Source organism: Phycodurus eques, chromosome 18, assembly GCF_024500275.1.
Source record: "Phycodurus eques isolate BA_2022a chromosome 18, UOR_Pequ_1.1, whole genome shotgun sequence".
NCBI classification, from domain to species: domain Eukaryota; kingdom Metazoa; phylum Chordata; class Actinopteri; order Syngnathiformes; family Syngnathidae; genus Phycodurus; species Phycodurus eques.
Window position 1 is genome coordinate 17,279,131 of NC_084542.1, and position 21,949 is coordinate 17,301,079.

Below are 21,949 nucleotides of genomic sequence, written 5' to 3' on the forward strand. Positions count from 1 at the left end.
AGGTTCTAAAGACGGGAAAATGCAGAGACGGAGAAGAGTCGACAATGAAAAATGATGTCGCTGGCCAATGTACTATTTTAAGTGCTCAAAATAATAAACTCACCTTAACTATGAACAGATGATACAGAGTCGTGTCAAATTAAAAGACCCACTTACTATATTGACGGAATAAAACGCAGAATAAATTATGTAATTCAACAATATAACTTCGTCCGAAGAGACCGGAACTAAGTATGCCCTTGTTCGCTGTTTGAGCCAGGACTGTTTTGACGGTAGCGCTCGCCTCCCTCACTTGCAGCCGTTTTTGCTAGCAACCTTGCTAACCGAGGTAGAGGCGAAACCTGGCGGATTTGCCCGCAAAAGGAGGCGCCTTCTGCTGCAAACATGGCGCTAACCATGGAAACGCAGCTCCAGAGCATCTTTGAGGATGTTGTGGTAATATTGGCTCCTTTGGCATTTTTACGTGTTATTGCTAGGCACCGGTGACGTTCTCTCTCACGCACGCGCACACGCTCGCTCGCCGGCTCTTACAGTCATACGATGTTATACGGATTAATCCGTTTAAATTTATGTCACAATTTCTCAGCAAACATGCTCAATTTCAACAACAAGACCATATGCATACCTTTTCCATTAGTGTAGCAGTAACATTTGGACAATTTATTCCACTCAATACAATCGAGAGGTATTACCATACAATACTATATTACTACTATATTGCAATCGCCCTATGCTAATTATTATTGTTGTATGTTACAGTATTGCATTACACCGAGATGTGTCCAATAATTTGCATAGTTTATTTAGCTACTCAATATGAGTCAAAGTCCTACATTACCTTACGATTAGGTGTTTTGTTGAATATTTATGGTTCTGTCGGTCCTTGTCTGACTTCTCTACCATTTGTTTGGGGTGGGGGGGGGGGGGGGGCATTTTCTCAGAGAACAGAGATGGTGGAGGAGGCCTTTGCTGGGTAATGTCACACACAAATGCACATATGGTCTGCATATTTGTTTAAAGCAGTTAAAAAAAAATTTTTTTTTTTGACACGCTGTACATTCAGCATGTGCATGGACAGTCCGGAGGACGAGAGGACAAAGTTGGTCAGTTGTCTGGGAGCCTTCCGGCAATACTGGGGAACTCTGCCTCAGGTTTGTACACAGACACACACACACAAACGAACAACGCGCCTCACTTGACGGAATCGGTCGCGTTCTCGTCTTCCCGCAGGAGTCCCACGAGCAGTGCGTGCAGTGGATTGTGCGATTCACACACAGCCAGCACAGTCCCAAAAGAATCTCCTTCCTCTACGACTGTCTGGCCATGGCTGTAGAGACAAATCTCTTGCCACCAAGGTACACGAACACTCCCTGGCTTGTATGTTCAAAGTAACATCTAGTCCATGGATTGCTTTGCCTTTGCAAAGATGATAATGCTGACTTTTATGCTGACACGGTCAGGTGATCATGCAACTCTGTGTTTGTGCGTCAGGATGGTTTGCGCAGCTGTGATCAGCTCGGACACCTTGGAGTGGGAGAGGACTCAACTGTGGGCCCTGACCTTCGCGCTCATCCGCAAGATCATCGGAGGGGTGGACTACAAGGTCTCTAATGCACATACGCTACTTACTTTGATCTTTATGTATGTTTAAAAAAATGCATTTAACTTGTAAAAAATGGAGTCACATTTTTTTGTTTTATTATTTGTCCTAGTTAAACCAATTAATTATTTCTCCAAGTTAAAGTGAAGGGTGTTCCTAATATTTAGGAACCCTGTAGCGAGTGGTAATGTATTTTTTTTTTATTTTTTATTTTTTTACTTCAACCTCAATTGCACCCAGTATAGGCCTAATGATTTGATGATGATTATTATTATTTTTACTTTTTTGTAAATTTTGGTTTGTTTTATTTTTTCCATATATTTTTGTTAAAGGAAAGTAAATTTCATGAGCCTAAGTATTTCACAATCATAGCCATGTAAAGCAAAAAGGTTTCTGTTATTTCTCATAATGAAATTGAGGGGTGTTTATGTGATTATTATTATTATGACTTTTTAATCCACTTTGACCTCAACAGTGCCGTTGTTAGCTTTTAATAGGTTAAGGAACTAACATTTGGTGTTTTAAAATTGACTTCAAAGTATCTTAAAACATTAGTTTGAACATGGCATTATTAAATATACGGCATATTATGATGAGATAAATAGTTCATGGGAAAATAACACATTTTGTAATGTACTGTAACACGTGTATAGGTTTGCAATTTACTGTTTTTTTTAATCTCTAATTTACCCTGTAGCATTTACGGTATTTGATATCATGATTGTTATTATTATATGTAATGCTTCCAAGTCCTTCCACGATTTTCTTTTTTGTCTTCTCCTCATTGATGTTTTTGAAATTCCTTATTTTTTAACCACCTTCTTTTGCAGAGGTTCCCGTTCCGTCCCGCAATGAAACTTTTGCGTGTGCCAGCTCAGCATCTCGCCTCACTAAATAGAATCCGCATGCTTCTTCGGTGTGCACGTTTCAGGGCGTTCGAGACCTGCTGAAGGCCGTGCTGGATAAAATCCAGACCATTCCCATCACCGTCAGCTCGGCCATTGTGCGGCAGCTGCTGACAGCCAGAGAGGTGTGTGTCCCGCATACGATCGGTTTTTTCAAGTAATCAATCATGCATTGTCGTGTGAGTGAATGAATGCAAATGATTGATAATGTGTTCCAGGTGGTGGAGTACATCCTGGACAGGAACGCCTGCCTCCTTCCCGCCTACTTTGCTGTCACAGAGATCCGAAAACTGTATCCAGAGGGACAGCTGTCGCACTGGGTCAGTCAATTTGTGTGTTTACGTGTGCAAAGTGTTTTTCTAAATGCGCCTCTTGCGCTCGTAGCTTCTCGGCAGCATGATATCAGACTTTGTGGACAGTTTTCGACCCACCGCCAGAATCAACTCCATCTGTGGTAAGAAAACGATAGCTCTCACCATGTTCACCACTTGTGTATTTAATAGAGACAATTGTAAACATTTTTTGGAGGGTGCGTCAACTAGCAGCGTTTGTTCACTATTCACGGTAGTCAATACCTGCCATTTTGTTGCATACGGACGGCTCTTCGTATTGAATGTTGTGGGACCGCGCCGGTGTACCTAATATTGTGGCCCGCCGCAGGTCGCTGTAGCCTGTTGCCGGTGGTGAACAACAGCGGCGCCATCTGCAACTCCTGGAAGCTCGACCCCACCACGCTCCGCTTCCCGCTCAAAGGCATGCTGCCCTTCGATAAGGTACGCACACGCGCACACACGCACGCACGCACGCATTACTGTACTGATGGTTGTTCAAATGCGTGCGCAGGACCTGTTCGAGCCGCAGACGGGCCTTCTGCGCTACGTGCTGGAGCAGCCCTACTCAAGAGAAATGGTGTGCAACATGTTAGGACTCAGCAAACAGGTATCGTCATCCACAGTGACCCTTACCCTCCTCTCTCTACTTCTTCTTCATGAAACCAAATAGCATTGTTTTTTCCTTAACATACCCCTAGTTTAGAGTCACGTTTCCTGTGTCTTCCTTTCCTTGCCTTTTCCTATTTGCAGCCTCAGTGTTTCCCACGGATCAATAATGTAACACCGTTGCGCCACGAGACACAACCAAAAAAAACCTACACGTTAAATTTGGAGCGTTACCATGGAATATTAGGGGCCACATTAAAAAGAAAAAAAGAAAAAAAGTCATACCACAAAACAAGTTATGATAATGTAGTTGCAATGAAAACAATATATATGTATATACATCGTTTTTGTTTTTGTTTTGTTAGCACATTATACTTTATGGATGTTCTTGTTAATTCACAATTTTTTTTTAAACCAATATAATGACTTTTATTCGAAGAATAATTCTCTTTTACCCGAAAATGTATTTGTGGAAAATGATTTTTACACTATGACATTCAACTTTTTTCACCCTTGTGTTGTGATTTTATTGTTGCAAAATTATGACTTTGTAAGCCTCGTATTATGATTTTCTTCTTGTAAAATTAAGACTTTTTAGCACTTATGACTTTGGTCTCGTCCAGTAGATTATTACTTTTTAACTGTAATGTTAAGACTTTTTTCTTGGAAAATTAGTACTTTTTTACTGTAATATTATGACTTTATTCTCCTAGATTAGGACCTTGTTACTGCAATGTTATGACTTTATTCTTGTAAATTAAGGAGTTTTTCGTTCTTTCTTTCTTTCTTTTTTTTTTTACCCTAAAATGATGAATTTGGTGTTGTGACTTTCAGCTTTCGTTTATTCTAATATAATAGACTTTTTTTACCTTGATATTATGAGGTTACTGTCCGAAAACTAAACCCTTTTTAACCCTATTAAGATATTATTATTGTAAAATTTGGAGTTTTTTTAAACTGATAGTGTGACTTTATTCTCATAAAATTAGGACCTTTTTTCCCCTGTTATATTATAACTTAACTCTCATATAATTACTAGTTTGTTACCCTAATATCACAGCATTTTTCTTGTAACATTACCGTTTTTTTAAAACCTAGTAATATGACTTTTATTTTTTAATTATGACATATGTTCTTGTAGTATTTCAACATGAATAGTGTTATTATACACACACACACACACACACACACACACATATATATATGGATTTGTTTTTCTTTTTTTATGTGGCCCAAATACCCTCTTGTAGACACTCAGACTGGCACTTTGGAATCGCTCCAATGCTCATTTTAAGTGGTAGCACCAACAAAAAAGGTCCGAAGTGAGCCTTTGTACGGGAAACCCCGACGTTGACTCGCCTCGGTCTTTTCCTTCCTTTGGCGAGCCTCTCCGCCACTCTGCTAACGGGACCGCATACGTAGTAGATGCTTAACTAGCCACTTTTGACCCACAATGCACTGGTGTTTGCTTGACCTGCGGATGCGGTCACAACCGAAGGCGACCGAATGTTAACAGTGAAACCCCCCCGACCCCCGTCTGCATGCATTTATTGGCGGCGAACGACCTCCTCGCTCGCTCGCGAGTCACCACTCTTCTCTTTCTCTGTGTGTCTCCCTCTTTTCTTTTGTTTCCTCCCTCTTTCTGTTTTCTCTCCTGCACTCGTCTCGGTAAGACTCTGAACATTGCCCAGGTATGTCCTCCTTGCTCCTTCTCCTTTTCCTCCTCCTCCTCCTCCTCTTCCTCCCCAGTCACGTGACCTGCCCCTCATCGACTCGACGGCAAATCACTGATTCAGCCTGCGGGTCCAAGTGCCAAATTATGATTTAATGTCAGTATGCGATTTTTATCATTGACAGTATTTATTTATATATTGTTATTAGAAAGCTCGCAGTGGAAAAAAAACTAACAAAAATACCTTCTCATAGAATTACTTTATGTAATCTTCGGATAACTTTTTGAAAAATGACAATTTTTTTTTATCCTATTATTTTGACTTTATTCTTGTAAAATGATGACTTTAACATTATATTATAACTTTAGTCTTCTAAAATGAAGACTTTTTTTGAAAACTCTAATAGGCCGACTACGCTTTTAAAATGATGACTTTTAGAACCTGATATGATGACTTTATTCCCGTCAATGTACAACTTTATTTATGGAATATATGACAACTTAATTCTCGTAAACTTAGGACTCTTCCCCTCCCATTGAGTGAAACGAGGGCAACTTCGGCATTCCTCCACTGGCTGCCGTCTGCAATTATTTTGCTGACTTAATGGTGGACGCACATTTAATGCGATTCAAAATCAAGAGAAAAAAAACCCGAACGGGACCGTAGTCAGAAAGGAAGGTGGGCAAAAAATTCCACACAAGGCCACCAAAGCGCCTTGGGATGACGTAAAACGGATTTCGGAGCAGATCCACGTCGCAAATGCTCCCGTTTTTCCCGCTGGCGCCCCACTCGCTGTCTTTACGTTTCATTTCTAAGAGCCGTCACGTTTCGTGCGACGTGGCTTTTTCTTTTCCTGCCGCTGTCTCCCAGCTCGTCTTCCTCCTCCCTCGGCGCGCATGTCGGGAAAGTTTACGCGGTGCAGGTTTAAGCAGGGAGGCAAATAAATCAAATAAATTCACTGGTTAATGAATAAAATACCACACCGCATTCCACCCCTCCAGTCTGTTTTCATTCCTTCTTCCTCTAAAGTTGTTTGCCCACCCCTGCATCATTCGACAGCCCGTGACGTGTTTGTCTGTTTGTCATATACAATTATTGCAAAATGTGTCGTTATTTTGTTGTGGCATGCTGAAGTTCGCCGAGAATGAGGCACTCGTCGCATGCTCACGACTGTTTTGTACCGTTTTCTCTCTGCTTTTTCTTTCATTTGTGAAGAAATATCGCATTGATGACAGCAATACTTGAATATTTGTGTTATTCAATCAGTTTTTATAGTGATTAGTAAATCACTCCTAATTAGCGGAAGTAAAAAACCTCTCCACCATTATACAAGCACCCTTCGGGGTGACAATGGTGATGCGCACTTTTTTTTGCCAAACAACTCAAATGATAGTGATATATTGAAAACAAAATCAAATAATTAAGGTTATTGCAATTGAGTTATTTATTTCTTTGAATTCATTTTTGTACCGGGATGGCAATTGTGATGCAGTAATCCCTCCCGCAGTATCGCAGATTATTTTACTGTTATTACAGTAGTTAATCAAATTTATTATACTCTTTGCGCAATATTTTTTATCTATTACTATTGTTTTCTCTGAATATATATGTATAAATGTTTGTTTGTATTGTTTTAAAAGTTTGTTTAAAGACCTTAACTTTTTTATTTATTTATTTAACTTCCGTAAACGCTTTAAAAGCATGTCAAGGGTGTATTTAAATAGGCTAATTTTAGATTGCAGATTTCACTAATTGGTCTGGAACGTAAACCCAGTGATGGAGGTTGGATTACTGTATCCACCTTTTACTGTATCCACCTTTTGTCAGAAAACAGTTGCTCGTGGTTTGATTTATTTATTTATGTATTCATTTATTTTTTTTGTACCTGCCACTATTACAATTGACCATGTTTTTAATTGATTAATATTAGTAAACTTTGCATATCTTACTTTATTTTACAGTTTTTTTGTACCAGTGTGTCAATAGTGTCATGCACTTTTTTTTTTTTTTTTTTTTTTTGTCAAATAACACAGTTGACAATGCTTTGAAAAAATTGTATTTTATGTTTTTTATTTTTTATATTATTTTTTAAATTTCGTTTTAGTTATTTATTTATTGCACAGTTGTAGAATTCAACAGTTGGATAGAACGACACCGAATAGGACGGACTGGAATGCGGAAAATTAGCAAAAATAATAATATCATATAAAAAAAATCTGCTGGTGAATGAGCCCCGTCCGGCTTTTTTGTAGACTTATTGGGCTCGCTGCGTCAGGATTTCGACCGCACGTTCCCGTCGCCGTCTCTCTGTCCTTTTGACGTCTCTCTTTCTCCCGCTCGGCAGCAAAAGCAACGCTGTCCCGTGTTGGAGGAGCAGCTGGTGGACCTGGTGGTGTACGCCATGGAGCGCTCCGAGAGCGAGGAGCACTTTGACGCCGACGTGGGCGGCACCAGCCAGCTGCTGTGGCAGCACCTCTCGTCGCAGCTCATCTTCTTCGTCCTGTTCCAGTTCGCCAGCTTCCCGCACATGGTGCTCTCTCTGCATCAGAAGGTGAGTGCGCTCTGGAGCCGCTCACCCCACCGAACGGAGCACTTCCAGTTCTTGTGGGAGGTACCAGCTGCAGTCTTAGGGTACCTTAAGGGTACATGTTGTCTATTTAAAACAAACACGCAACTTTGCCTTTCAGTCCGCTAGCTTAATGCTAACATAACACATAATGGTGAAGGCCATAGAGGAGCGAACGAATAGCATCTATGTGACAGGAGTTATAATGCTTTAAGCAATGCACATTTAAACACAAACACATGTAGGTAGAGAATATAACGATAATCAAAATATTCCTTATCCTCTGCAAAAAACAACTTATATTATTGCAGTTACTGAGTCACAGTAGTTGGGAAAGTCTTCTGCATTTTTGTCTGCAGGACACTCTTATACTGCCACCTGGTGGCCAAGTCATTTATCATCCATCCATCCATCCATCCATCCATGTTCTGAGCCGCTTCTCCTCACAAGGATCGCGGGAGTGCTGGAGCCTATCCCAGCTATCATCGGGCAGGAGGCGGGGGTACACCCCGAACTGGTCGCCAGCCAATCGCAGGGCACATAGAAACACACAACCATTCGCACTCACATTCACACCTACGGGCACTTTAAAGTCTTCAATTAACCTACCATGCATGTTTTTGGGGTCTGGGAGGAAACCGGATGCACACATTGTCAAATTCTTTGTCTATTTAATAAAGTTATTGTCAGGGGTGTCGAAGTTGGGGGGAGTTCCAAGGGCCCCGATCACCGGTGGGGGCCCCCTGGGACTGTCAGACCCCCCCCCCGTTTGACAGTTTTCAATCAGGATACTCTGTCCAGATCTCCCCCTAACATTGTTGGTGTCACGTAAATATATGGTTTTGTTTTGTTTTTGTCTGTGTCCTGCAGCTTGCAGGAAGGGGCCTTATCAAAGGAAGGGACCACCTGATGTGGGTCCTGCTGCAGTTCATATCAGGAAGCATCCAGAAGAACGCCTTGGCCGACTTCCTGCCCGTCATGAAGCTCTTTGACCTGCTGTATCCCGAAAAAGAGGTCCGTTGCTTATTGTAACCGACATGACCTTATCGTCAGTCTAAACGTGCGATATTCCCTCGTCTGCGTTTCCCAGTGCATTCCCGTTCCGGACATTAACAAGCCGCAGTCCACCCACGCCTTCGCCATGACCTGCATCTGGATCCACCTCAACCGCAAGGCTCAAAGCGACAACTCCAACCTGCAAATTCCCATTCCGCACTCTTTGAAACTGCACCATGAGTAAGCAAAAATACTAATTTTGCAGTGGCGGGCGGTGAGTTTCAGTGACCTAAACCACCTCTTAATAACACCATCACGTCACGAAATAATGTACATAAACGCTGTATAACTCCTTTTTGTGTGACATTGAAGAAGAGACATAGACATTTTGCATATTTGAGGATAAATAGCATTGTTACTAAAGCAAGAAACATTATTAGCTATATAGCCAATCCAATTCATCACCATTACTGTAAATTTTCCTGATGACATATTTTAAGAATGTACAATTAGAACAAGTAGGAGATCCACCACCCAAGTTAGAGGCTGTAAATTGAAAGCTCGCCCTGACGCATTTCTGTTACTTTGCTTCTTTCAGGTTCCTGCAGCAGTCATTGCGCAACAAATCTTTGGGCATGTCCGACTACAAGATCGCCCTGCTGTGCAACGCCTACAGCACCAACTCGGACTGCTTCGGCGTGCCCATGGGCGTCCTGGTGGAGACCATCTATGGCACCCAGTCCATGAGGATCAACTTGCCGGGCACCAACTGCATGGCGCTGGGCTCCTTCACGCCGCTGCCCATGAACCTGCTGGACTCAGTCACCGTGCACGCCAAGATGAGGTCCGTCGCGCGATCTCCAAAAGCAGATAAAATCCTGGATTAGAAGCGCGCGATGCTCAAGTGGTTGGCTGTTGTCCGTCCAGTCTGATCCACAGCATCGCCACGCGGGTCATCAAGCTGGCCCACGCCAAGTCCAGCGTCGCCCTGGCGCCCGCCTTGGTAGAGACGTACAGCAGACTGCTGGTCTACATGGAGATCGAGTCCTTGGGCATCAAAGGCTTCATCAGTGAGTTTCACAGACCCGCGCGGTGCGGCGCTCACAATTTCTGTGGCTTCAACCGGGCAAGGGAGCAGGTTGCGGCAAAATGCCTCAGCTCTCCAAAACCGCCACTTAAAAACAAACCCAAAAAAAGCGCATGTTTGTTGACCTACTAACATTGCATCGTCAACGCGAGCATGCCATTTTCAACACTTGATAGAAGTCAGTCATTTGAAACAATAACATGCCCACGTGGGGACTGACCAATAGTATCATCCATCCATCCATATTCTTTACCGCTTCTCCTCACGCGGGTCGCGGGCTGCCGGAGCCCATCCCGGCGCGAGGCGGGGTACACCCTGAACCGGTCGCCAGCCAATCGCAGGGCACATGCAAACAAACAACCGCTCACACTCACATTCACATCTCCAATAGTATCAATTTGTAAAAAAATATGAAATTCACTAAATTTGGACATGTTAGGGCACGACCCGGCACCAGTGGAATAATAATAATTATGAATAATTCTATTATTTTATTTTATGTATTTCTCCGAAAGGAAATTCAAATTAGTGTAATAAATGTAAAACTTAAAATATTTTTTTTAAAACTGTAATTACATTTTTTTATGTATATCCCCAAAGGAAATTAGTATGTAAAATGAAAACTTAATTTGTAAAATTTCCCCTTTTCCAAATTAAATTCTAATCATTTTTCTTTTACATTTAAGCATTTATTATTTAAAACTCCAAAGTCTTAAATACTTAAGTACATCATTATTGTAGTTCAGTACTTTACATGACTTTTATAGTCAAATGGATTTTTTGCTTTTTAATAATGTATAATATGAATTTATTCCATTATATAATCTTAATTTCTTTCATCATGTCATTGATAATAATGATTTATTTTTTTCACGATTGGTGATTGGTGATGAGTCCCACGATCCCAAGCTGAACCCTAAAAACAGCAGCGTGAACTTTGCTGTGGTTTTAGCCTGGTCTTTGTGGTCTTTCAGGCCAGCTGCTGCCCAACGTGTTCAAGTCTCACGCGTGGGGAATCCTCCACACGCTGCTGGAGATGTTCAGCTACCGCATGCACCACATCCAGCCGCACTACCGCGTCCAGCTGCTCAGTCACCTGCACAGTCTGGCTGCCGTGCCGCAGACCAACCAGAACCAGCTGCATCTCTGGTAACCTAGATAGTAGGGAGGGTTACAGTGGTACCTTGACTTAAGAGTGCCCCAACTTGGGACGTTTTCCAGTTACGAGCTGTTGTTTGGTTGGTTTATTATTATTATTTTTTTGTGTTGTGTCGTAAACCAAAGTTTGTGTTTCTTGCCAGCCAAACATGACATCATGTTATATTTTGTTTGCGTGTTTTCTTCATGTAAAAAAATAGCAATAGTGTTTTTAGGGGCGCTGGACCAGATTCATGGCATTCCAATAATCTTGGTCATAGAATGAATTACATTTGTAAGTCAAGGCCCCATGAGGCGTTTGGATGTTTTTCACGTTGTGTCGCCGCCTCGCCTGTAGTGTGGAGAGCACGGCCTTGCGCCTGATCACGGCGCTGGGCAGCTCGGAGGTGCAGCCGCAGTTCACCCGCTTCCTCAACGACCCGAAGACGGTTCTGTCGGTGGAGTCGGAGGAGCTGAATCGGGCGCTCATCCTCACCCTGGCCAGAGCCACGCACGTCACCGGTATTCCTCCCAGTCACACTTGACAATCTCAACCTCCGTGTCATTTTATGAGGCCTGCTAAAAGCAAACATCGTAATAATAACACTTTTAAAACATTACAGCAAAAGACATTAAGATGACAGTAAAGGAAAAGAAAGATATTTTGCAGCCAAATAAACAAAATGAAGTAGAAATAAAATGCATAAATAATGCAGCAGCATGCAGTTTATAGTGCAATAAAGACTAAAAGGCATTATTTCAAAAGTAATTCAAACATGATACAGCAGCATAAAAATCAATAGTGCAGGAGGTGTAAGCTTATTAAAAGCTAGAGTAAACGTGTATGTTTTTGGCCTACTTTAGTAACTACTACTATTGAGTTGGGTTCCCTGGAATCTAAAGGTAAACCTTCAAAATTATGATAAATATGATTATTAGGCTTCCCACACGGAACGTCTTTGGTAAAGGACAGCAAGTGTAACGTGCGTTGCGCTCTAGCCACATGCGTAGTCCGTAAACAAACACAGTGCAGCTCAGCTTCTGACTAGCAGACAAAATATGTGTAAAAATAAATCCGTAAAAACAATCTAGTGCGATAGCAACGCAACCCAGCCTTTCCCGGGCTCTTTTATAGCCTAAGACGTTACCGTTGTACTTGTCTGTGTCCTTCGTTTCCTAAAAAGAAGACAAACTATTGATGTTGCACTTGATTTGAAATCTGCCCCCATTTCCACAAAAGACAAGATGCTGGTTTTACATTTCCAATCAGAGTACGGGATTTTTGGTGTACCGTTACACCCTTCACGATTACACCTACATTCATTTGCTTTCACCGTTATAACCTGGTTATAGTCGTTATAACTACGATTTGGACACCCCAGAATTATTATTCTCAACCGCTAAAAAAAGTAATGTCTTCTGTGTGCGTGTGTGTACGTAGATTTCTTCACAGGCTCCGACTCCATCCACGGCACGTGGTGCAAAGACATCCTGCAGACCATCATGAACTTCACGCCCCACAACTGGGCCGCGCACACCCTCTCCTGCTTCCCGGCGCCGCTGCAGGTGTCGGCTTCGCTGCGGATGAACCCCGCGCCGCCGCCGCGCTTCCCCCGCTTTGACCCCCGCTCGTCTGCCCCGCTAGGCTTTCTTCAAGCAGAACAACGTTCCTCAGGAGCCGCGCTTCAACCTGAAGAAGAACGTGGAGGAGGAGTACCGCAAGTGGAAGTCCATGACCAACGAGGAGGACATCATCACGCACTTCTCCATGCAGGGCTCGCCGCCGTTCTTCCTGTGCCTGCTGTGGAAAATGCTGCTCGAGACTGACCACATCAACCAGATTGGCTACAAGTCAGTACGACTGGGAATATCACAGGGAATATACAAAGTCTACACATCCCTCTTCAAATGCCAAGGTTTTGTGATTTAGAAAAAAAAAAGGAGACCAGGATACATCATTTCAGAAACGTTTTCCACCATTTATGTGACCTATAACCTGTATAGCTCCATTAAGTGGGCCTAATTGGAGATGTCCACATAAATTTACGTGACAATCAGTCGCAGTTCTGTGACATAAAGCGACGTTAAGCTTTTTCAGAAGTTGAAGTGTGCATAATTACAGATGTCCGCATACATTTTGGTGACAATTGGTTGCAGTTTTGTGACATCAGGCAGCGGTAAGCTTTTTTAGTTTAGCGTGGACTGTGCCGACACAGGGATTAAAAAAAAGAAAAAAAACAACACAACAGAATTACGTCAACGCATGCACACAGAGGTGAATATTTCTTTTAAGAAACCGAATAAAATAGGGATAACATGTCATGTTTTGGACAAATGCATAGTAGCAAGTCAATGGTGCACATAATACATAGGTAGAAGGGTTTTCCTGATTTTTGGCGTCGATTATACTTGATGCGGCTGGAGCCGCAGTCCGCGTCCGCGTATTATACACCAGCAATTATGGTACATAAGAAACTTGTGTGTAAATATTTATTAGAGAAATGACGTAGGAATTGGCTTTCGACAAAATCTTTTCTTCTGTGCTTATTGAATCTGTCTAATATTTGTGTTTCACTTTTATGAGTCAATCTCCAAAAAGAGATGAACCTTTCTTATAATGCATTGAGATGTAACCCTTATGTCTCCCCTATTTTAGATCTTACTTTTTTTTTTTTTTTTTTTTTTATAATCCTTCCTCAGCGTCCTGGAGCGAATCGGAGCTCGCGCTCTCGTGGCCCACATGCGCACCTTCGCCGACTTCCTGGTCTACGAGTTCTCCACGTCGCCCGGCGGTCCGCAGCTCAACAAGTGCATCGAAATCCTCAACGACATGGTGTGGAAATACAACATCGTCACGCTGGACAGAGTCATCCTGTGTCTGGTGAGCACTCGCGTTACAGAGCCGTCGTCCCGTTCCGCCTCCGTCCGCCGATCGCACCCTGACCCTCTCTCGACGCCGCCCGCCAGGCCATGCGTAGCCACGAGCGCAACGAAGCGCAAGTGTGCTACTTCATCATCCAGCTACTGCTGCTCAAGTCGGACGACTTCCGCAACAGGGTCAACGACTTTGTCAAGGAGAACGCGCCCGAGCACTGGCTGCAGAGTGACTGGCACAACAAGCACATGAGCTACCACAAGGTCAGTGTGGGCAAACATCGTTGCTTACAAGTACAAGTTACCCTGTTGAAAATGGCATTGTCGTGTAACTATTGCAACTACTTTCTCAAAGTATCCATCCATCCATTTTCGGAGCCACTTATCCTCACAAGGGTAGCGGGAGTGCTTGAGCCTATCTCAGCTATCTTCGGGCGGAAGGCGGGGTACACCCTGAACCGATCACCAGCCAATTGCAGGGCACATACAAATTTGCACTCACATTCACACCTAAGGTGCAATTTGGTCTTCAATTAACTTACCATGCATGTTTTTGGGATGTGGGAGGAAACCGGAGTGCCCGGAGAAAAGCCACGCAGGCACGGGCAGAACATGCAAACTCCACACAGGCGGGGCCGGGGATTGAACCCCGGTCATCAGAACTGTGAGACAGACGCTCTAACCAGTCTTCCACCGTGCCGCCCCGCTTCGAGGTCATATTTGGAAATACTCGTGTTAGAGACTGCTGCAGAATCACACATGACCAGAGAGCCAATCACAAGCGTCGACTTAGAAGGAGAAGAAGAAAAATAGTTGACTTTTTTTTTTTGTTTTTTTCAAAATGTAACTAAAATTGGAATTAATGAGTTTAATTATACATTGAATCGATTGCACTTACGTAAATGTTGTGATTCAATTACATAATCTCGTTACAAGTCATTTGTTACTCCCCGACGCAAGGTACCAACACACTTAACATTAGACTGCATGTTGTATAAAATATAACATTTTAGCGACGAGTTTTAGTTATGCTCCACACAAAAAGGAGCGCGTCGGTGAGGGTTTGACTCCATTTGGTGTCCTCCTGTGCCAGAAATACCCGGAGAAGTTGTACTTCGAAGGCGTCGCGGAGCAGCTCAGCCCGCCCATGCAGGTCCAGCACCAGTACATGCCCATCTACTTCGGCAACGTGTGCCTGCGCTTCCTGCCCGTCTTTGACATCGTCATCCACCGCTTCCTGGAGCTCATTCCTGTCTCCAAGTCGCTGGAGACGCTGCTGGACCACCTGGGCGGGCTGTACAAGTTCCACGGTTGGTAACCCTCGAACGGGAATACACACAAACTGATTTAAAAAAATTTGGGAAACCACTCGCGTGACAAATGTTTCTGCTTACTGCTCTTCTTCGTGTGTGGCGGACTGCAGATGACCCACAGGGCGCCCACACACACGCAACCACCTATAATTGCGAGTCAGCTGTCTGTTGCAGTACCACAACTGACCTGTTAGAGGCAGCACATTGCCTCTGGACACGAGTACAAAATAGAAGAAGAAATAGAAGTAAAGCAATACTATGTGTTACTTGTTTGGTCACTACAATGCAGTTGTAAATGACTTGTGAGGAACATTATAGAAGTTATACAAACACTCAACACAAGTAGTTATTTTCTCTATTTGCATATGGCAAAAGCGCCAGCTACAGCGAGCTTCCTGATTGGCGACCATTCCGTTTTACATCAGGCACACATTATTCTTTTATTTTCACACATCCACAAAAAAACATGGTGGTTTTTGGGGGGATTTTAGAGCATATCCATGGCTTTTCAATTCATTTCAATGGGGAATTGACTTGACAGACTGGTTAAGTCACATGCTGTATGAAATTATACATTTTAATATCTCTGTTAGTTACTTGGGTCCCTTGAAAGGTGCTCTGTGAAGTTATTTTACTGTTAGGCCTACCCCACTTTTCTGTGGGATAAGTCCAAATGCTGATCTTAAGCCTGTTGTTGTTATTGTTGTTGTGGTGGTGTGCAGACCGGCCAGTCACTTACCTGTACAACACGCTGCACTACTACGAGCGACACCTGAGGGACAGAACCAGCTTGAAGAGGAAGCTGGTGCACGCCATCATGTTGTCACTCAAGGTAGAAAAACACGGCGCGAGGTTTAACTTAAAAGCCAGATTCCCAACAAGGTTGCAGTTTGGAACACTAGACCCTGATCCGTACGTACACGCAGACCTCCGCCAAGGCACAACAATCATCAAAAACAAAACCAAGATCACTTTCTGAGTGCTACTGTCCCACTCCCGGCCTCTAGGTGGCGATCGTGTCCTTTATAAGCTGGCTGCCAACTGCTGCGCCACGTCACAAAAATCAAAAGTATATTAAATTCCCAATTAAAACTTATGTACTAAAATAAAACATGGGAGTAAAATAAAGTAAATAAAAATGTCATTAAATGAGGATAAAATAAATCACAATTTGAAGCTACTGTAGATTTAAAGAACATTTTTGAAATGTGAAACCGTTGATAACATCAGAAAAAAAAATTCCAAAGTAAAACAAATTGCTGCTGCCTTTACATAGATATATAATAAAATAAATACAATCCAAATTGAGGATAAAACACTATAATAACCAAGTAAAACTCTAATCAGATAGAATACTAAACATGTAAATTAAATTACAATATAAAAGATAGGTTTATAAAATGATTTAAAAAATGTAATTATATCAAAAAGATAGTATTTTAAGAACATGTTTTGAAATATGACAACTGTGGATAATGCTGGAAATATTCCCAAAATTAAAAATGAATTGCTATTGTTTAAGATTGGTCAATGCATTAACACTTCCAAATAAGCCAATCACATTAAATGATTGAACTGATAACTTACAGATCGTATAACAATGATGTAAGCTCGGGACTGTTTCTTCATGGGACAGGACAACCGGACCCCCGGCTGGTGCCTGAGTGAGACTTACCTGAAGTTCGGCATGAACCAAAGAGACGACAACGTTTGGACGCCCGACGACACCTACTACTGCAAGCTGATTGGACGCCTGGTGGACAATATCCTTCCTTACTTCTCGGTGGACGCATCCATTGCCGTTTCATTAAATACATCGCAGCCGCTTTGAGGTTTGTTCGGAGCGCAACATTGTGTGCGAGTCTCGCGAGCTCGTGTTGCGCTTCCTTAAGCGTCCCTCACCCATGGCGGGCAAGTCGCCCGGTCCCTTCCCCAACTGCGACTGGAGGTTCAACGAGTTCCCCAACCCGGCGGCGCACGCCCTGCACGTCACCTGCGTGGAGCTGATGGCGCTCGCCGTGCCCGGGAAGGACGTGGGCAACGCTCTCCTCAACGTGGTCCTGAGGAGGTGACTGCCGTGTTTTTGCTTTTATTTTTTTATTTTTTAAGTGGACCCCCGCTGTTTGCGGGGGATCGCGACCGGGTCGGACTGTGAATAGCGCAAATCTGCGGATAATTGGCGCCCATTATAATTGAATTGAAAAAGTTTGGTTTTTTACCCAAATAATTTTTCAATAAATGAGGGTTGGTTTTCCCCCCCAAAAAGAACAAACAAAAAGGAAAAAAAGAAAATAAAAACAATTGAAAATATATATATTTTTAAAGATATATATATATATATATATATATATATGTCCACTGTATAATCTTCTGGTTGTTGTTTTTTTCCCCTCCATTTTTGTGTTTTAGCCAGCCTCTTGTTCCTCGAGAGAACATCACAGCCTGGATGAACGCCATCGGCCTTGTCATCACCGCCTTGCCGGTAAGCTACATCGGCACGAGTAAGTTTTAGTTCCACCAAAATATCGAGCTATTAAGGTTCTGTCGTGCCTCGGCATGTGGGCAAGGAGGGCGACAGTCACCAATGCACTTTCAGCTGCTTCTTCAACTTACAGCCAAACAACATTGATTTACCTTCTCTCTGCTGTGATTCATCATATTTTTATACAACACAGCATTATCATCATTCAAAACAAATTCCTTTCAATGGGGGAAAATTGGACCTCGCTGGCTACGTTTGAACTAATGGGAGCGCGCGAGACTCACATTCTCACTTTTCTTCTTGCCACTTCCTCTCTCTTGAGCAACACGCTTCTTCTTTAACTACTCCTCTATCTTTTTACGGTTTAATAATTGTGATAAAGTGCAATATACTGTACGTGCAGCATCAAACGCCTGTCCAGGCTCGCTGTTCAGGACGTCCGTATTTCCAGTCGCAGAATTTGTATGCCATGATCCGAACCGATCGGGTTCGACCGCAAGCCGTAGGGATAGACCGATTATCGGCCGGGCCGATTATCGCCGCCGATATTCGGCATTTTGATGCATATCGGCATGTGGCATTTTCTAAAGTGAATGATTAACATTGAAGTTGTATTGCAATTTTGGAAAACTTTATTTACTGTCGAAAGTGTTAGGAAGCGAGCTATTTGTTGACGTTTTTGTTGAACTTTCTTAGACATACTGATGACCCTGGGAACTCCCCGCACTTTTTGGTAGCATTTTAAAACAATGATTGTCGATGATTTAAAAAAAAACCAAAAAAAGCTGTTGCATATCTGTAAAGCTGTTTAATAAACATATGCTTAAAGGCATTGAAGTGAAGCGTTGGAGTTGTTAGTATTGAAAGCTTTGTGTGGGTCAGGAACCGTACTGGATCGTGCTGCACGACCGCATCGTGACGGTGATGAGCTCCCCGGCGCTGACGTCGGAGACGGCGTGGTCGCGCGACCCCTTCGCCCTGCTGGACTTCACGGCGTGCCACCAGAGCTACAGCGAGATCAGCTGCAGCTACGTGCTGGCGCTGGCGCACGCCGTCTGGCACCACTCGTCCATCGGCCAGCTGTCGCTCATCCCCAAGTGAGCCGCGACCCGCCGCCGCCGCCGCCGTTTGCTTCGTCGTTGATTGTTTGCTCGTGCGCGCAGGTTCCTCTCGGAGACGCTGAAGCCGGCGGTCCGGACCGAGTTCCAGCTGCTGTACGTGTACCACCTGGTCGGCCCTTTCTTGCAGCGCTTCCAGCAGGAGAGGACGCGATGCATGCTGGAGGTAAACGTGACCACCGTGGCTCGTTTTCATATCGTTAGATTCATAACGGTAAAGACGTGCCCCACTTGAGTATTTGAATTATTTCCCCCTGGTAATAATTGTCTAAAGTAATATTTTCGAGCTTTTTCATGCCAAAGTGTGTTTACCGTTATGTGTCCCAAAGGAAGTTATGTGAAGATGCATTTTTTCTCCTTTTCTTGAATGACTTTCCCATGGAAACTAACACAAATACATCTTAGTGTCAAAAGAGTTCCTTTTTGTTTTGTTTGTTTGCTTCTTTTACAAGCCGTCTTTCCCGTTAATGCCACCGTTATGTTGTTGCAATACACCAGAGGGATCTGTGCCAGGATGAGGCGGCCATTTTGCATTAACACAACGGTAGACAGCAGAATAAATGCTGTTATTTCTGAATTATGAATGAATATGTATGAATGTGTGAAACTATTGCATGTCTTTGCCGTTATTACGATTGTAGAAAGACAAGAGTGTAACGGGGCTGAATGAGTAGTTTGGATCATTTATGCACTTGTATCTGCAGAGTTTGAAGGGAAACACGTAAATTGTGCAACTCGCGTGATTTTTATGAAGCTGTTTATGTCTTTGCTGTTATGCAAGAAGCGTATTCCAGTGGACCAGCACCATTTGCGCTGTCAAGAAAGATTGATTGCCTTTATTGGAATGATCAACAAAGTTTTGAAAATAGGACTTTAAGCGTGGCTGTTTCAGCACGGGAGACATTTACCCATAGAAAACTGAGGCGGCATTAAAACAAACAAAATGGCGACATTAGATTATTTATTATTATTTATTTTTTTTCGTATGTCTTTACCTGTTATTGGTCAAATGAAATGACGATGACCCGTATCCACATATGAACATGTTTGGTTGAACTCCCCCCCCCCGGACTAAACATGGAGCTCAAGAATGTTTCTGGCGTTGCAAAGAAAGGCAACGGAAAAAGCGTGTGTGCGTTTCAGATCGGCGTGGCCTTCTACGAGATGCTGCAGGTGGTGGACCAACACTGTCAGCATCTCAACTACATGGACCCCATCTGCGACTTCCTCTATCACATCAAGTACATGTACACGGGCGACAGCGTCAAGGAGCAGGTCGGAAAACACGCCCGCCGTTTCAATACAGCCCAACGATACGGATACATATTGTGCCTATATTAACATTTCAGTGACATGAAATACGCAAATAAACCGGATTTAATTTCAATTAATTCAATACATTTCAATTTAAAAATGGAGTTATCAATAGAAAATATTGAATTTTAAAAAGGGAAACATTTAAGTTGAAAATATGAAATTACTTCTCAACATAACTCACCTTTCATATAATAATACTAGTTGTACAAGTTGGTGTCGTAGTTGGATAAAAAAGTCGTTAAATTGAGTAAACCTTGAATTAATTTCACGTTGAATTTAAGATACATTTAGGGACATTCTTGAAATGTGAATTGGACATGCACACAAAATGAATCTGCGATTAATGTTGGAACTTTTTCAAAATGAAAAAATTGTTAATGGTTAATAAATGCATCATCTCATTTAGATAAATAAATGAAACAAATAACAAAAATACATGAAATTATTCTTTTAAATTACATAAAAACAAACAAAATAAATAATCGTACAATTTATTGACGTTGAATCAAAGATGCTGTTAACATCTAAAAATCTCAATTAAAACTCAATTACTACAGTATACACTTGATAATTTTGCCAAAACTGAAGAAAAAAATTTGAGAAAAAACTGAAATGATTAAAACCATTTAAAATCAAGTTTAAACAAAAGAAGAAAAATCAGGCTGTCCTGCGTTCAAGCCGTGACGAAGCTCTCACGTGCTCGTCGCTCGCGTGTTGATGCGCAGGTGGAGAAAATCATCCTGACGCTTCGTCCGGCCATGAAGCTTCGTCTTCGCTTCGTCACGCACAGCAGCAAGACCGACACGTCCTCGGCGTCCTCGTCCACGTCGTCGTCCGCCGTCGCCGCGGTTCCCGCGGCCGTCGCCGCCGCGCCTCAGCCTTTATCTTCATCCTCCTCGATGGTGTCCGCCGCCGCCGTCGCCGTCGCCTCGCCTTCCTCGTCGTCCTCGCAGCACGCGCACCCCTCCATGTAGCCCCTCCCGACCTATCCTGGGGTGAGTTTATACTAAAAAAAACAGCAACACTCAATGGACATGAAAAGACAAATAATGGACACTTAACAGTCTAGCGAACAAATAAAGGAACTCTGCTGTTTATTTATTTTTTTGCATCATGATATGACTTTTTATATTTTACAATAAAACTGATTTTCTACATGCAAGTGTTGCCGTGAGCCCCTCATCGTCCGGGAATGAAAATGGGGAGGGGGGGGAAAAGACAACAGCAGACCATCAGAATAGATCCTGCCCGACATCATCTGGTTGCAAACGCTCTTGAGAAATGACAGGCTGAGCAAAACCTTTGACTAAATAAAGTTACGACTGTGTGAAAGAAGGCTAATTCAATTATTGAAGTTCAACAAAATTTGTTTATTTCAAATCAAATAATTGTAGTGTACGGAATAAATACAATTAAAACACGTTAATAATTCAATTTAAAAGTCAAAAATGTATGACATGCAATACAAAGAAGTGACGGACATTCAATGAAAAATTGGAGTTAAATACGTGTTGGATGAATTGAACAATTAAATACAACTACAAATATAAAACAATGGAAATCATTTAAAAATAAAAAAAATATGAAATTAAAAAACAAATGAATTAAATATAATTAAAAATGTAACAAAGACTACAGTGTTGATAAAAACAAATTGTTAATATCAATGCCAAGAAAATAAATGATTAGATATAAACTAAGAAATGAGCTGATTACTAATAAAATAAAAATAATTCAAGTGATAAAAAATAGAGGTTGTGCAGCTAATGTAATGTGGTCATATTTGGTTCGCGTGAATGTGGCCTTAAAAATGCTATTTTTTCATTTTGTCGATCATGCCGGAGAACAGGCGCGACGCAATCACGTCACAAGTCACTTCAATGACCTCGGAGAAAAAAAAAAGCTCAATCAAATTGTACACGAAGCAGAGTCTTTTTTTTTTT

General features: G+C 42.4%; 1 protein-coding gene across 2 annotated transcripts; it reads left to right on the plus strand.

Annotated features, from left to right (window-relative positions):
* Positions 1–289: 289 nt before the first annotated feature.
* On the plus strand, positions 290–21,163 carry med23 (mediator complex subunit 23). 2 transcript variants are annotated; one of them, XM_061704377.1, is made up of 31 exons: positions 290–435; positions 942–973; positions 1,064–1,151; positions 1,231–1,355; positions 1,492–1,603; positions 2,532–2,630; positions 2,724–2,825; positions 2,890–2,959; positions 3,166–3,278; positions 3,349–3,444; positions 5,117–5,134; positions 7,461–7,667; positions 8,553–8,696; positions 8,773–8,918; positions 9,277–9,522; positions 9,606–9,748; positions 10,740–10,914; positions 11,261–11,424; positions 12,344–12,468; positions 12,548–12,753; positions 13,603–13,783; positions 13,870–14,040; positions 14,870–15,086; positions 15,812–15,921; positions 16,726–16,852; positions 16,992–17,157; positions 17,499–17,571; positions 18,454–18,668; positions 18,735–18,855; positions 19,833–19,964; positions 20,732–21,163. In XM_061704377.1, exons 1-31 carry the CDS (start codon positions 385–387, stop codon positions 20,978–20,980), a joined length of 4,224 nt encoding a protein of 1,407 aa, XP_061560361.1. In that variant the 5' UTR covers positions 290–384; the 3' UTR covers positions 20,981–21,163. The 2 variants fall into 2 exon arrangements, with proteins under 2 accessions (XP_061560361.1, XP_061560362.1); XM_061704378.1 differs by lacking the exon at positions 5,117–5,134.
* Positions 21,164–21,949: the final 786 nt, after the last annotated feature.